Raw genomic sequence first — 17,227 nt, forward strand, 5'->3', positions numbered from 1 at the left:
TTGCCGCATGCAGTCACTGACATATGGCGGTGCCCACGTGGGGCTTGTGCCGAGCGCTCCGTGGGCAGCAGATGGCTCTGCAGAAACTCCTGTCAAATTCAGGCGTGGCTGGGCGGGCAAGGTGATCTCACCCACGGCATGTTTGTTAATCTGCAGATCGGTTTGTTTTTAAGCAGATGATAAATACAGTTTAGTTGTCTTTTTGTGTTTTGTTGCCTTCCATCTGTTGCCAGATGTATTCTTGTGATCGCTGCCGCTCGTTTAGAGAGGTCTGCTTTGATTAAAAAACAAATGTCGATTCCTTCCCTAACAGGCCGGTCTGTTATTTCATGGAAAATACCAATTAACACTTCTGTAGCATCTTTACTCAGAACTCTGCTGTTCCTCTGTTGTTCCTCCTGGAAAATCTATGAATAAATTGATAACTGAACATTTACCATTCCCCTTCACAAGAGTGTTTCTTCGCAGTGATGGCACAAGGGCTCATTGTGCTGGGACTCAGAGTTGACAAGCGGAATGGTAACACCCAGTTGTCAACTTTATTCTTTCCAAAATGAGTTAAAAACAACCAGCACAACACGCAGGTCTAAAGGCCCATTTACATGCAAAGATAATATTTCAAATGATTGAAAGTTTTACTGATCTTTTGGCATAAAGTGTTACATTTCCATTAACTCTATCATCTTCATTTGCATGTAAAAGGGCCTCCAGGAGCTGTTTGTAGAGCCCAGCATGTGATTAATCACATATCCAGCTACATTGCTCTCCTGGGGGCTGCTGGCAGGTTACAATGTAATCTCCCAGCTTCTGTGGAGAACACAGCCTGCAGTACATTGAGAGACTCTTTATCTTTCTGTGGCTGAACAATGGATTTTAAGTTCACCTTTAAAATATGAAATACGAAAAGTGCGCGATGTCCGCATTTCCATGTAACGATTGTCACTTATTTTTGGTCCTTTGAACGAATTTTGAGTGAAAATCGTCAAGTCTAAATGAGTGCTAAGAAAAGATGTTCCAGACTTGTTATCTCATGGGGAATGTAAGTTTTTACGGAGGCTTTGTCAGGAATGATGACGTCTCTTATAAGTTAGTTTCACACGGGCGACTGCGATAACCGGCCGCGAAACTCTGCCCGATATCGCACTCAACAATGTGCAGTTTCTCCACGGATCCCAGGTGTTTTTGAATCAAAAAGATCCCAGATCACTTCGGGGAAGTAGCGATCCTCCCGTCGGCTGTCAGCCGTGGCAGAGGATCACAGAGTTGGCAATTCCTCTCACTGGGTAACCCTGCATCACCCTTGGGTGCACCTAGCACGCAGCGCGATGTGAGAGCACGCCCAAAGATAGGGACAGGTCACGACTTTTTTCCTGCATCGCTGCTGATTCTGTGTCAAATTTCACAGCAAATCTGCATCCTCTTATATTTAAAGGTAATCCGTGGCGTAGTTTATGCGGCGCGGATTTCAGCGTTGAGTGCAAAAAAAAGAATTCTGAATGCTGATTTGCCCATTAGATCAGCGGTCACTCGGCAGCCATAGCTGCAGCGGAGATCCTCGCTCGGCTGTAAACTTCTGCTTTGGGTTTTAGTGGCCAAATCCTTGTGGAAATATCGGTCATTCCACCGTATGAATTACTGCGTTTGGATTTTAGTGAAAATCCATGTCTGAACTCCCCGTGGTTGCTGTAGATTTCTGACACCGATTTTGATTTCAGCCTAGATCCACATGCAGATTTTCTAACGTTGAGTCCCTTAAAGGGACGTGTCACTTTTTTTTTTCTTTTCCCTCAGCGTGGATTTCGTGGGGGGAGGAATCTGTCAAATACCCCATTGAAAGAAATAGGTTTCAGATGCAGATTTGATGTCACACTCCATGTGAACATGGCCTTCAAAGGAATGGACACGTTTACAACCATATTTTCTTGATTGCTCCAAGATGGCTACAATGAAGCATGACGCAACCTTTCAAGTCGTCGTTAAAGCATCCCTCTTCACCAGGGCCGGAGGGCGGGGGCAATATTAACTGCAGCACTTTTCTGACTATCGGACGGACGCTGTAAATTGGTAATCTGTTTTCGCTGCTTTAGGATTGGTTGGTGCTGTTTATGTGAGCAGACATGACCAATCGGATAGCGGTGGGCAGTGTCATGGACTACTGAGGCATTGTGTGCAACTGGTAGTCCAAGAAGAGCTGCGGTGCAGTACTACAGTGTTTACCCAAAAATAAGACACTGTCATATTAATTTTTGTCTCAAGAGGCACACTGTCTTATTTTTGGGGGGTGTCTTATAATACTTATCTACCAGCCAGTGTTTGGGTCCCTCGCAATGGTCACCGTCGCTGCTGCAGGCTTCCGAGTCCTCCGGCACGCCGACAGAGCAGTTTTTCCTGGTAGCGGTGCTTGAATACCCCGCCTCCAGCAAGCTACTCCTCTGATTGGTTAATTGAGCGCCACGTCAGCCAATGATAGCTGGCACCCGATTAACCAATCACAGCCATTCATCGAATGCTTGTGATTGGTTAATCGAGCGCTGCATCAGCCAATGTAAGCCGGCGCTCGATTAACCAATCAAAGTATTAGCTTGCTGGAGGCGGGATATTCAAGCCCCGCTACCAAGAAGAACTGCTCTGTCGGTGTGCCCGGAGGACACGGAAGCCTGCAGCAGCGCCGCAGCCCAGTGCGAGGGACCCAAACACCGACTGCTAGGTGAGTATTGTTTTTTTTCCATGTAGTTTAGCTAGGGCTTATTTTCGGGAAAACTCGGTAGATGGTTTTACGGGTACAGCTGCCATTCTGACCTGTGCACCTCCATGCTAGCAGGCGGCAAACAAGCTGATTCTGCAGGAATATTCCCATCCGGTCCCTACTTGATCATGTTTTGGTATATTAGCAAGAAGTAGGGGTCCGATGGAGGAGAGGATGACCGCGGGATCACACTGCATAGGTCTGCAAAATAGCAGGACTTTAGTAATGATTGGCGTTTGCAGAATTGCTGCTTCTTCTTTTTCGATGCACAGGAGCTGTAGACGGACCAAGCTGTCCGTAGACCTGAAGAGCTGAGGCACTTTGACTCCCCCGTTGACTACTTGTCCTTCCGGGGACATCTCCGATGCCTCGGGAGTAAAGCCCTAGTATAGACATGGCGACCGTCTCCACTGACCTTCAGCGCCGCTGATCAGCATTCAGATTGATTTTAGGTGTTTGCTCATTAATGTTGCATTTGCAACCCAAGACAGCGGCTGATCTCTCTCCAAGTACTCGAGCCTGTGACAATGTCACCGCCGACCTCCTAGGAAGGAAAGCGCTAGGACAGCAAGAACGGAGCCGCAGTGTGCTGCAGTAATGTGGCGGAGCTGTCCGCGGTCCTGAACCTTCAGGTCAGGCTGCTGTTAAAGGGACACTGCAACTATAAAGACTGTAATCTGACTCACAGGTGGGGAACGGGGGGATTCCTACTCGCTGGGTGCTCCGGTCCTGCGCTGTATCCCCACAGATTTGGCGCGTGCGCACACACCTCCCATTCATCTCTATGGACGGTGCATGCACAGAAAGAGTCACATTGCTTGTGCGCACCAATGTCGCAGGGACACCGCAGGAACAGGGGCATCCAGTGAGTATGAAGCGCAGCACCCTGAACGCCGCATCCCTTCACCTTTTGATCCCATAATGTACTTGTATGGATGAAGATGGTGTCCCTTTTTGAAGTTGTCGTCCTTCTCGTCGGACAGAAGTGTTGGTTTTGTTTGAGTAATTAGAAAAGTTAAGACTCCTCCAGAACTTGGATAGTGACTTTGGACATCTCCCCAAACAGCTGTCCGCAGGGACCGCGGCGCTCATGCAAACCCTGCCGCCTGTGGCGTCACGTTCGTCGGTCACATGGCCATTCTGTGCTATATAAGCGAATGGGATTGCTGCAGTATCTGGCGCAGCGGCTACACAATATACGGTGCAGTTCCCGGTATACAGTGAAGTGTTTGTAGAAGTACCATGACCCCTTCAAACATCAGAGTGGGTGTCAGGAATCGAACTCCCATAAATCTGATTTTCATCACCTATCAGAAGGAGACCCAGAAAACCCTTTTAAAGGAACGGTCCCATCATGACAAGCCGCGTGTTGTAGAGGGTTACCCCTTCTCCATGCCAGGGTGGTGGGCTTGGACTGTGTGGATGACTGTTCATCTGAACGCCCCCTGTGTTTCTGCGGGGGAGTGCGATATCTGTTTGAGATACTCAGACCAATCTCGCCCTCCTAAACCTGCGATTGCGCTTGTGAGTGGGATGCGTTTTATGAAAAAAATGCCGCGCAAAATGAGAATCGCATGTTTCAATAGGAAAATGTCAAAATCGCACGAAACGGTCGCGTGCGCGGAGTTTTTTTTAACTTGCTCATAGGAATTAATTGGCCTGTTCTCCGCGAAGTCTCAGAAAAATAAAACCTGCTACTTGCTTCCATCCCGCAGCATCGCTGCGACAGGAAAACTGGGCATGTAAAGAGACTCATTTGGGTTTTTATTTTCGTGCGATTTTTGTGCATCTCCCAACAAGAAAATTGCCCGTGTAAATGCCGCCAAACACATTTGCCGCATCGCAGGCGGAACGCTGCAAGACTATTGACTATCGGTCTTAGAACGCTGGAGAGTATAATAATCAATCTTCAGACAGCGATCTTTATGGTCTTCTTGCCAGTCGGAATCTCCCCAGCATGAAATGGCTGATAACAGGGAACGGTAGCTTACATTCAACAAAACTCCAATCAAAAATACAGTAGAACGGGTATAAGACACCTATTTGCCCAATGGGATTTGCGTATTTGCGCGTGCGTGTTTTACCGTACTTTTTGTATTCGCTTTGTATCGCATGCGCAAACAGCTGTGTGCCGCAGACCTTACCGCGCCTTTAAAGGCTAAATCTGGAGATATCGTGTCCGATTGCATTAAATCTACTGATAAAACCCGAAGGCTCGTGACAGCAAATTGCTGTGTTCAGTACTAAACGTGACGCCCGCGGGCCGCCGACCTCGTGATTCACGCCGCACGTTGTTGGACGGCGATGTAACAATATATTAAATAACTCATTAATGGCCGCGTTTTGCAGCGCTTCCTCAAGGCTGATGTCGCAGTTAGAAAGAAATATTGTTTTCGTGGCGAGGGAGACACAGGGCGGTGCCCGCACGAAGCATGGCACGGCCATATGCCGGTCTTCTAGTGCCAGGGGCACTGCTTATGAGCAGCCATAAATGTTCCCAGCATACAGACCAATACTCTGGAAGCTGCAGCACTTCTTTCTCCAAGGAGCCTTATGTATGATCATTAACCCTGTGCGTGCCCACGTTGCATTTTGTCTTTTCTCCCTTCAAGGATGATGTCGTCTTCTGTCCGATCTCTGATGTGTATCTACAAATGTCTTCGCTCCGGAGCTTTGTGCTCCTTCATCCGTCCTTCCTCCTAGGAGTTAAGATATTATAGCTTACACCGGTTTTTGATTTCGCTTGTCCTCTGACATAACTCAGGGGAGTCGCTGCTTTGAAGACATTGTGTCTTTTCGGTGAGATGAGAAGATTCCGGTTGCCATGGTGATAGAACTCTATATGCTGAGCAGCCCAGGCGCTGATCGGCAGCATCGTCCTACACCGTGGCTTCTGGGTTTACCACCCACCTGGAAGCGGCTCTTGTACTGTAATTGGTGTAGAATGGCTTTGAGTCTGGATTAACAAATAGTCTGGACTATCAGATGTTCTTTGAAATCCCAGTTGTAAGCATAAAATCAGCATCAAATAGTGAAGCGCTTCCAGGAAACAAGTAGAACTGATCGCCGGACCTCGGGCTTCATCTTGGCGCTCGTGTCTAGAAGGAGTTGGTGTGTGAGGGCTGGAGGATATCAGAGGGTGATACATTATAAGCCAGTATGTTTAGGAAGGGTTTTTTTTTTAGGATTGCCAAACCGGAGACCATTGTAGCAAACGGTGAGGACTGTTGGGTCTGGACTGGTTTTCAGGCACTCTAGAAAGCTTAGTGGAAGGTTGCCGGCACCATCATTAATGCAGGGATTTGGGGTTTGTTTACACGGAGACCGAAAGTCTTCCCTCCAAATATTTACTTAGGAATGTAATGGCATTAGAAACAAAAATACACTAATCGTAGAGGGGGAAGAAAAGGCCGGGGGTCACCGTGAAACACCCCTTTTCTGTGTGTAATCTACATAAAAAAGTAAGAAACTTTTGGTATTTATTCTGTACTGGGCGCTGGGGTGATATGACTTTTTGCATTATTTATCCTGTACTGATCCTGGGTTACATCCTGTATTATACTCCAGAGCTGCACTCACTATTCTGTTGGTGGAGTATGTGTATATGTACACAGAGACTCTCCCAGCAGAATAGTGAGTGCAGCTCTGGGGTATAATACAGGATGTAACCCAGGATCAGTACAGGAAAAGTAATGTATGTATACAGTGACTTCACCAGCAGAATAGTGAGTACAGCTCTTGGGTATAATACAGGATGTAACTCAGGATCAGTACAGGAAAAGTAATGTATGTACACAGTGACTCCACCAACAGAATAGTGAGTGCAGCTCTGGGGTACAACACAGGATGTAACTCAGGATCAGTGCAGGATAAGTAATGTATGGACACAGTGACTCCACCAGCAGAATACGGAGTGCAGCTCTGGAGTATAATACATGATGTAATGCAGGGTCAGTACAGGAAAAGCAATGTATGTACACAGTAACTCCACCAGCAGAATAGTGAGTGCAGCTCTGGAGTATAATACAGGATGTAACTCAGGATCAGTACAGGATAAGTAATGTATGTACACAGAGACTCCACCAGCAGAATATTGTTCACTTTATTCTTTGTTGGGACGTCCATCAATTAATTATTGATTATTCTTTTAAAATATTTGAATTGAAACAAGTATTGATCTACATGAGACCTAGTTCTGCCTTTTGGGCCGACCCCTTTAATCTCGTGGAGCAGGTAGTCCAGTGTTCTCCCCTATGGAGGGCGCTGCCTGCGTCGTTCCTCGCTCGCCTCAGGTGTTCTGCTTACTTTGCCATTGAATTAAAGTTACATAACGGCACCTGAAGCTGCGCACGGACGGGTCTAAAGGCCCCGGTGAGAAATCAAATCAATTAGTCAAATGGCTTTCCAGAACACTAACAATCTTCTTTCATTAAGAGGTTTTAGAGTGCATCCATAAAGAGGATTCAGCGAGGGCGTCTGCAGGCGAGGAAATCTGCGTGATCGCTTCCTCCACCCTTTAGTTTGGAGCTGGCTGGTTTAGAAAACCACCCGGGACCCTCCATCTATTAGCCAGAGCGAGGAGCAGCATCAAAGAGCGTTGCTCCGGAGGACCCAGGATGGCCATATTGCTAATGAGGACTGTGGAATAGATTTCCCCTGTGGTGCTGCTGCAGGGAATGGAACACTTACTGCCCGCATCCCCCATAGATTACAACTGATCATTGGGGATCTGGTAGCGGAGCACACTGAGATCCGCTTATCATCAAGGGCCCTTCAAGCAGTAGGATTGCCCAAAGTGTAATTAATTCATTAGATCTGATCTTATATAGACATTGTGGCCCCCCTGTGTCTGAGCCGTAGGTTCAGGAAGATGCAGATTGTGTTGTGAACCCTCTACATGACACGAAGATGTGATGGAGGCTCCTTGGTTGTTAATTAACCCCTTAATGAAGCAGCTTGTTTGATCCCAAGGACACAACAATTATTTATAAAAAAATGTCTTGTCGGCGGAGGGGGGGGGGGGGGGGTGGTTTCATCTCCACTTTTGAAAAGTCCGTAGCTTTTTAGCGCTTTTTTTCTGTAGATACGGCCACATGAGGCTTGGCTTTTGCATGGGTAGCTGTAGTTCCCATTGGTACAATTATTTGGGTACATATAATGTATTGTAGTACTTAAATTTTTTTTTTTTATGCTGGGAGAAAAAAAAAAGCATCAATTTCGCCTTTGCTTTTTTTCTAACAGCGTTAATTAGGCAAGATTAATGATACAATAATTTTTTTTCTGAGGGTTGGTACCAAAATGATATAATATTGCTGGAGGTCAGCGCCCAACGGATCAAACCTTTATAGTCAAAGTGAACACGATGGAAATCCCCAGTCACTACTCACCTACACACAGGGGTCCAGGGCCGGATCCAGTAGAGCAGGGTTTCCCAACTCCGGTCCTCAAGGCACCCCAACAGGTCATGTTTTCAGGATTTTCTCAGTATTAGGCTGGATTCAGACGAATGTATATCGGCTCGGTTTTCACGCCGAGTTGATATACGGTGTCCTCATCTGCAGGGGGGGGGGGGAGGATGGAAGAGCCAGGAACAGGAACTGAGCTCCCGCCCCCTCTCTGCCTCCTCTCCACCCCCTCTCCACCCCTCTGCACTATTTGCAATGAAAGGAGGTGGGGCTAAATTACGAGAATTAGCCCTGCCCCCGTCCCGCCTCTCCTCATTGCAAATAGTGCAGAGGGGCGGAGAGGAGGCAGAGAGGGGGCGGGAGCTCAGAGCACTGCTCCTGGCTCTCCCCTCCTGCAGAGAGAGGCGACGTATATCGGCCGGCGTGAAAACCCAGCCGATATACGGTCGTCTGAATCCAGCCTTACACAGGTTATTATAGTCAGTCCTCAGACATTGCCACAGGCGTTCTTACTATAGGATATCCTGAAAACATGACCTGTTGGGGGTCCCTGAGGACTGAAGTTGGGAAACTCCGACCGCCTCCATGCACTCTGAGCAGGCAGTCGTTAATAGATGGACGATTGCCTGTTTACTCTGATCGAGAAGTTGCTCATTAGCACTTGCGCTTCAGTGAGCTGAAACTAAGCAACTAGCGACTAATGAGCAATCTCTCACTCCTTGGCTGTCGGCTTCTGGTTTACACAATATGTCTGTTAGTCACTTGTTTCACCCTCCCAATAATGCAGTAAAAATGTAAAAAGTCATATGTAAAAACTACAGCTCGTAACGCAAAGGCCAAACCCTCACCGATCTCTATCGGCGCACATATATATATATTAGTTGGTCGGAAGAGATGGCTAGGGACCCTCTGGCAGTTGGGAAAGGCCTCCGCGGTGTCTGTCCTGCGTGTTGGGAATGGCCAATGACCTCCAATATATTCTAAACACCAGAAGTTTTTCTCATTTCCTGTGTGATCCCCGTTCTGGCCCTCCGGCATACATGAACTGTGGAGAAGCTCCATAATGTTCACTTTCACTATTACTGTTTGATCTATGGGGGTCTGACGCCTAGCAACATGACAGAGCTTGGAGAAGACCCCTAACGATCAACCATTGATTGCCTGTGCTTAGGATGCGCCATTTGTGTTTTGCTAATGGAAAACTTTAACCATTTCCAAGCAACTGTGTAAACCTTTAACTGTAAATAGAAAAGGTGCCACTAGGTGGCAGTGTTCTTCTGGTTTCCTAATATGATGTAATAGTTTCTACTATGGGACCCAGCCCCATTGCTATATTTCTGTATATAATAGGGTCACATGATTAATTAGAGTGTGCTTTTTTTATATTTTTCCCTCTACTCTCTCCTCGATTTCTAGTTTTGGTGTACAACTTCGACAAGGCCAAGCAATGCGTTGGAGTCATGACCATCGAGGTAGACTTCCTGCAGAAGAAGAGCGTCGACTCCAACCCATATGACACAGATCGGATGGCTGGGGAGTTTATCCAGCAATTCAATAACCAAGCTTTCTCTGTGGGGCAGCAGGTAAATGTCTGCTTAACCCTTTCATGACTGGCGATCACGTTTTGCAGTTCTGGTATGCCATTCCTATCCCACTTTTCAATGAATCATAGCTTCCTCTTCCATATCATGGGGGGGATACAGCTTTGACCATGGTTACAGCTACTGCCACTAGGAGGCGGACACTAAGCAGAAAAACGTATTGGCCCCTCTTACCAACCATGTCCCTCCTTCAGACACCAAGCCAACCAGTTTTAGCTTAGTGGATATAGGAGGCAGACTTATTTTCTCGCTGGACTTCAAGCACCTTCTGGACTTGGGGTAATAGCGGGGAGGCTGGACTCTCCCCTATACCCCACTGAGGTGGGTAAACAAAGCAGAGTTAACCGTTCTATTGACTGCCCTACCCCCAAAGAAAAGGAGGCACGTTCAAGCCTTAACTTATATGCAGCCCGTCACCTATAGGGTTCCCTTCCTCACTAAAGACAGGCGAGTACCAGGGGGCAATAATGACACTGGAATCGTGGAGGACGCAGCCAATGGACGCCTGGGTGGTAGCATGGCTGAGCAGGCTTAGGCGCTGTATTGAGAGACTAGTCTCTATCCCAATGCTGCCAGTTTGAAAGCTCTCGAATTGGTTGTGTATCTCATGACTCCGTACCTTTCATGACCAAGCAGGATAACGCCTGTCATCCGCCTCATTACCCCCGTTCCTTGGAGTAATTGTATCCCCTGACTATGTATGTCCCTTGACTAGTCAAGGATAAAAGCCATCATTAGAAGGGTAATTTTATACAGAAACACGCTATATTACTTGCACCATTATGGCAAGAGTCAACCGCCTGACTTAAGCCAACAGGCGCTGCATCTTATATAGAGGACGTGACGAAATTCGTTGCATCGGCATTTGATAGCGAGTCTAAACGTGCGGTCGCGCGAACAAATGTTCGATCACTTACCAGTTTTCTCACCTCCCCACTGCCGCCCATACGTGCCACTGATTGGTGGTGAGCGCAGGCGGGAACTACTGCTTCCCCGCCTCCACCAAGCAGCCTCTTCCCTTTCTCCTGCCGAACAAGCGCCGCTGTGACATGGAGCTCCGCCTTCTGCTCCATCGCCCGCCACGGTCTCTCTGGGTGAATATTTTTTTTCTATTTTCCTGCTCTAAAACAGGGGTGCGTCTCCTCATCCGATGCGCCTTATAAAGCAAAAAAACGGTATATATCGACATATTGGCGACTCAAGTAGAATTAGTCAGAGGCCCCTCCTGGAAATGAATGTAATACACTTACGTCATCACTGATCAGCCTTCACCACAGCGCGCAAATCCAACATGGCGCCATCTATATCATTCAGCATCAGGCACTTTGGCTGCACAGCCGTGGGAACAGTCACCAAATCCCGCAAGACGTTTGTAAAATGTTGTATACGTACGTCAAGCTATCACACTGAGATGTAACTGTAGTATACGAAGATACACGGAGTATATTGGCGTAGGTGAAGGATGCTACAAGCACAACTGAATCCGTCATTCCTAACATGAAAATAAATATAGGTCGGTCTTTTGCTTATGCGAATACTTGTATACTACACTTGCATCTGAATGCGGTAGTCTGACACGCGTATATGACGTTTTCTGGCGGGATTTGGTGACTATGTTCCCGTGGTTACACTACGTTCAGTTTGGGATTAATAATGTGATTATTGAACTGGACTTTTATGGACGCAGCGATACCAATCTTTGCATTTTTTTAAATACTGCGACATTGCGTTCTATTGTATATTAACAGGCATCCTTTTAAGATGTGCCACAGGCACATCCTAATAGGCAAGCAGTCACTGTAGCCCTGGGCGCCTTCAGAAGACCTCAGGCTGCCATGACTCTTGGACGTCCCCTCGATGAATTCATCACAGAGGGGCCATTTGGGACATTTCAATCCTGATTTATGGGAACATTTAAATGCTGCTATTAGAATTGAAAGTGACGTTTAAAGGGTTAACAGCCGTGATTGTTTTGGGCTGGTGTCGGCTGTCAGACAGCCAGTACCCACCTTTTACGGAATGCGCTTGGCTCTTTAATCTGCCTCATACACTGCATATACTGCGGACATCTATATACCTTCATTGTCCCTGTACATTGAAGTGAATGGGGCAGAGCTGCAATACCACACATAACCTGTGGGTAGGTGTGGCACTGTTTCTAGAAGAAATCAGCTATGTGTTTCTTTGCTGTACAACTGATTTACATTCCTCCACGTTTTCCTCTGTAGTTGGTGTTCACCTTCAATGAGAAGCTTTTCGGACTAGTTGTGAAAGACATCGAGGCTATGGATCCCAGCATCCTGAAGGGGGAGCCGTCTAGTGGAAAGAAGCAGAAGGTACCGCTGATGGCTCTGGGGTCTCTAACCCCATGTACTGATGTCATGTATAACCGTTCATGCATTTCCTGTTACTTATATTGTCCTCGCCGGGTTCCACAATCTCATTGTTCAACCACCTATTATAAAGACACCAGTCTTCGAACTCTTCTGCTTTTCACATCATCTTCTAGTGTCATTGCCTGCCTGAAAATTGTGACCTTCCCTTCTAGCAAAGCTGCTTCTATATGTTGCTTATGATGTGCCTAAGTTCAGGCATCCACCACTAGGGGGATCTAAATGGCCATTAATTTGTATGGCCATTAATTTGTATGGCCATTAATTTGTATAGCCAATATTGAGCTCAATGAGAACTGTATAGATCTGTTTGCAGTGAGCTCCCCCTAGTGGTGGCTGCAGGTAGGATCTGTGATAAGCATGTAAAGCAGTCTAGTGCTGTATATTCTCACACTATAGTCTAATGCCAGCTATGTGCTCTACCTCTATGTTGGGTAGGCCACCAGGTGCTGTGCTAAATAAGAATCTTATGCCCCTTTTACACGGGACAATTTATGTTTAAACTGATTATCGTTGCGTGTAAACACAGCTTTATTCCTGCTGATGTAAAGTCAGTAGATAAAACAAGCATGTGGCAAATTGGAATTTACTCTTTTTAGGCTGGGTTCACACGGGGAGGAATGGCTGCCGACTTCCTGCACGGAAATTCCGCCTGTAATCTTAAGCCTGAGACTAAGCAGCAAAGTGGCCGAGATTTGCCAAAATCTCATCTACATGCTGCGGACAGTCCGCTGCGGCCAAGCCGCGTTGAAACTGACATGCCGCATGGAGTTCAAAGCCGCGGCATGTCAATTGTATTGCTGTTTCCACTGCGGGCTACCTCTGATCTATAGGGAGAGATGGCCGCAGCGGAATAGAGGCGGGCAAGCTGCTTCAAACCCGCACTGAATGGCATGGGTATTGAAGATGCCTTTCCACTGCGGATATCTTGCTGAATTTGTGCGGCCCCGCTGCTGACATTCCACAGTGTTTCCGTCCCGTGGGAACGCTGCCTAAATATCCTACATGCTGTGCTGTTCGGGATTCCCTGATCTCCATCGCCTTATTCATATGTGTCAGTCAGGACTGCGGTCTCTGTCCGTCTTCTACCTTATTGCCGAGTCTCCGTAGCTCATTGCATGTGTTCTCTTCTGCAGATCGAGGCAGGTCTGGTTTTGGGGAACAGTCAGGTCGTGTTTGAGAAGGCCGACAACTCCTCGCTAAACCTCACCGGTGAGTACGGACACCGAAAATGTTACGGATTATAGAATATGGGAAGTGGAGACCTCTTACGGTGTGAGGACGGTGGCTGGTTATTAAGGAGGAGCCCTGTTGTAGCATCTACTAGTGAGATCACCGTCGGCTTACCTATGATGGCATTACTATGATGCGGGGGGCGGGGGGGGGCGGAGTGGTTTCCTCTCCTGGTCATACCTGTAAATATGCGGAGCTAGTACTGCATAGGGAAGAAAACCCACCGGTCACCATCCTTGAAGTCTGATCCAGTCCTAAACCTCGTACGAAGGTCTGCGTTCACATCAGCGGTCCGTCTTTTTTGCTTCCATCTGAAGAGCAGAAAAGAAGGATCTAGTAACATCCCCACATGTCAGTGGACTTCAGTCAGTTTTGCTTCTGTCGCATCGGGTTCTGTTTCTGTGAAGGTAAGAAAAGACTGAGGTGCGGGACTTTGTTCTGCCCCAAAAAAGGGAAATCGGACAAAATGGGCTTTCAGGTTTTTGTTTTTATTCCCCCGTTGCAGTTCATCCTTTAACTGGATCTCGTGTGAGTGAGCAATGGACACAATATGGAACTATTCCGTTTGTATCCGCTTGGGCTGGCTTCCGGTTTATAAATCTGTTAAATCACCGCACGCATGCGAAATCGTAAAACTACAGCTAAAAGCATAAGGAAACAGATTGCTTCGGTAAAAAAGGATCAGAACAGATGGGTTCCATTTGCATCCGCTGCTTAACTTTTCCTTCAACTGATCCATTTCATGGATCCATCAAAATTTTTTTTCTGCTGATGGAAACTGGAAAGAACCCTTTATTAATGAATGGAAAGGTTTCTGTTCAACAGACTTGGTTTTTAAATGAGCATGCGCAGAAGAGAAGATGGACAAAATCATCCTCTAATGTCAAAACGGACCAGTTATAATATATATAAATATTGTGTGTGTATATATATATTATAGTGTGTGTGTGTGTGTGTATATATATTATAGTGTGTGTGTGTGTGTAATTTATTTTAACCCTTTCCAATCCATTTATTTTTTCTAATCCATTCTCCCCAGCTCCAAATAAATTGGAGCTGGGGAGAATGGATGAGAAAAAATGTTTTCCCTTCACCCTCCTGATCTGACAGTTCAGGAGGGTGCAGGTGGTCACTACACCGTGGGCGGGAATGTGGAAGTATTACGCATTCTCCCTTCAGCCTCCCGGCTTGGCGATCACATGACAGCTGGGGGTCAGGTGACAACGGTGGTCACATGATCGCCGGTCGGAATGCGGAAGTAATACTTCCGCATTCTCCCTTCAGGCTCCCGACTCGGCGTTCATGTGACCGCTGGGGGTGAGGTGACACCGGCAGTCACATGATCGCCAGCCAGAATCTCCGTGCATTACATAGCGCTATGTAATGTGTAAAAGAGAAGGCAGAAAGGGTTTTTAACCCTTTCTGCCTTCTCCTCGGGGGTCCTTGATGAGGATCAGTGCAGGAGTGCATATGCACGCGATGTGTCTGATGATCGGGTGCAGATGCACTCCTGCACTGCAGTGTCGGGTCTGTCCCGACATCGGAGCTGTGGAGAAAAATGATGATGTCGGGGCAGGCCTGTCATTGGATTGAAAAGGGTTAAATCGCAACAATACTTTCGGTTTTTGGGATTTTTTTTGTGCCTTAATTCCAGTTTGCTATCCATTTCATAATAACATAGTATGTAAGACTGTAAAAAAAATGACAATTTAGTTATCCAATTTGGCCTGTTATCCTGCAGTACTGATCCAGAGGAAGGCAAAAATCCTCCTGTGAGATAGAAGCCAAGTTTCCTCATTTTCGGGAAAAAAGTCCTTCCCAACTCCAATTTGCCATCACCACGTCCTCAGGCAGAGAGTTCCATAGTCTCACTGCTCTTACAGTAAAGAACCTCCTTCTATGTCGCTGTAGAAACCTTCTTTCCTCTAAATGTAGAGAGCGCCCCCTTGTTACAGTCCTGGGTATAAGTAGATGATGGGAGATCTCTGTATTGTCCCCCCGTGTATTTATACATAGTTATTAAAGCACCCTCATGTTACAGAACCTCTCTGGGTATTGTAGTCCGGCCATTCCATTTATTACTTTAGTTGCCCGCCTTTGTACTCGTTCAAGCTTTGACATGTGCTTTTTGAGTGCCAGTGCCTAAAACAATATTGCATGTGTGGTCTAAACTGTGGTTAACTAAAATCCCCAAGTGCTTTTCCATGTCCGTGTTCCCAGTGGTTTCCCATTTAGTGTGTAATGGTGACACGTATTTCCTCTGCCCGTGTGCAGAACCTTACATTTATCACGGTTACACCTCATTTGCCACTTTTCTGCTGAGACCCCCGATTTTATTCAGAACCTTCTGCAACCGTATACACATCTATATGTAGCCGTATACACATCTATATGTAGCCGTATACACATCTATATGTAGCCGTATGCCGTCCTCTCGTGTTACTTTACTTCGTTTTGTATAATCTGCAAATATTAATATTTTACTGTCCCTCTATCAAGTCATTAATATATTAAAAGAACAGGGCCCAATACTGGCCCCTGTGTACCCCATTGGTAACGGTGACCACTACCTAGTACTGGCCATTTGGGGTTTCCCACTAGTAATGGTGCCACATCCCCCTCCACTACTGCCCCCTGTGTTCCCCCACTAGTAACGGTGACCCAATCAGAGTATATACCATTTATAACCACCCTCTGCTTTCTATCACTGACCAGTTACTCACCCTCTTACACACATTCTCAGCCAGGCCAAGCATTCTCATTTTATATACCAACCTTTTATGTGGCACAGTCCGGATACACAAGATCCAGCGACTCTTCTCAGTCTAGAACTTACCTCCTCATAGAAGCTGATCAGGTTGGTTTGACAGGAGCGATCTCTCATAAACCCATGCTGTTATGGAGTTATACAGCCATTACCCTTGAGGTCCTCCAGAATAGCATCTCTTAAAAAACCTTCAAACATTTTTACCCACAATAGAAGTCAGACTTACCGGCCTGTAGTTTACAGGGTCACCTTTAACAGATCCTTTTTTTTTATGGTTGTATAACACTGATGTGAATGAGCCCCAAGTGGGAATAACTGCAGTTGTTTAATTACATAGATATATTTTACTTCAGTTGACCAGTAGGTGGCAGCGTTGACACAGTTCTCAGATACGGTACTGCACACAATGGACAGCAGAGGGCAGTGTGTCAGATACAATCCGCAAGGGATGACTTCACTGGGAATTTATGGTCCTTTTTTGAGCTGACAAATAGCCCCCTATAAAATAAAGTGAGAGTAAAGCACTTGTGAAGATCGTTACCTTCCTAGAGGGCCGAATGGCAAATCTGCCTTTTTATACAATGATATGAGACTGGGGTTATAGCACCGTGCAGAGGATGCTACTGATCCTGGGTAATAGATGTAGTGGTGGCTGGGTGGGTGGGCTGCCACCTGGCTGTCCAGAACCGGATATAATGAAGGGATGTCAGGATGGAAGTATTGCCTGAGATGACTTAAGGCCAATCTCTAGGCCTGAACAAACAAAGATGGCCGACCTGTTCTTCTGATGTGATGCACACTGTATGTCGGTCGTCTAAGGACCCTTTTGCACCGGCTAACAAATCGTTCAGATTCCCACAATCGGCCAGAATCCAAACGATGATTGTTTAGTGCACAGATTGAATGATAATTCACTCGTCATTCAGTTTATGCACACCTAGAGACCACATGACAACCACATGTAAACAGGACGTCCGTCTATGAACGACTGCTTGATTACTGTAAACGGAGGTGGTTGGCCGGAGGGATCTCCTGCCCGCTCCGCCTGCATTTAGTGATCACTCCCGTGTAAAAGCGCATTG

At 46.6% G+C, this 17,227-nt stretch overlaps 1 protein-coding gene across 1 annotated transcript in view; it reads left to right on the forward strand.

Moving 5' to 3' along the window:
* NSF (N-ethylmaleimide sensitive factor, vesicle fusing ATPase) overlaps positions 1 to 17,227 on the forward strand; it is a 71,518-nt gene that overhangs the window by 38,644 nt on the left and 15,647 nt on the right. Inside the window, exons 5-7 of the mRNA XM_066587809.1 lie at positions 9,568 to 9,734; positions 11,981 to 12,088; positions 13,282 to 13,357. Of these exons, the coding sequence (XP_066443906.1) occupies positions 9,568 to 9,734; positions 11,981 to 12,088; positions 13,282 to 13,357 (351 nt within the window). The remainder of the gene's footprint in view (positions 1 to 9,567; positions 9,735 to 11,980; positions 12,089 to 13,281; positions 13,358 to 17,227) is intronic.

The sequence above is a fragment of the Eleutherodactylus coqui genome, chromosome 13 (genome assembly GCF_035609145.1).
Source record: "Eleutherodactylus coqui strain aEleCoq1 chromosome 13, aEleCoq1.hap1, whole genome shotgun sequence".
Taxonomy (NCBI): domain Eukaryota; kingdom Metazoa; phylum Chordata; class Amphibia; order Anura; family Eleutherodactylidae; genus Eleutherodactylus; species Eleutherodactylus coqui.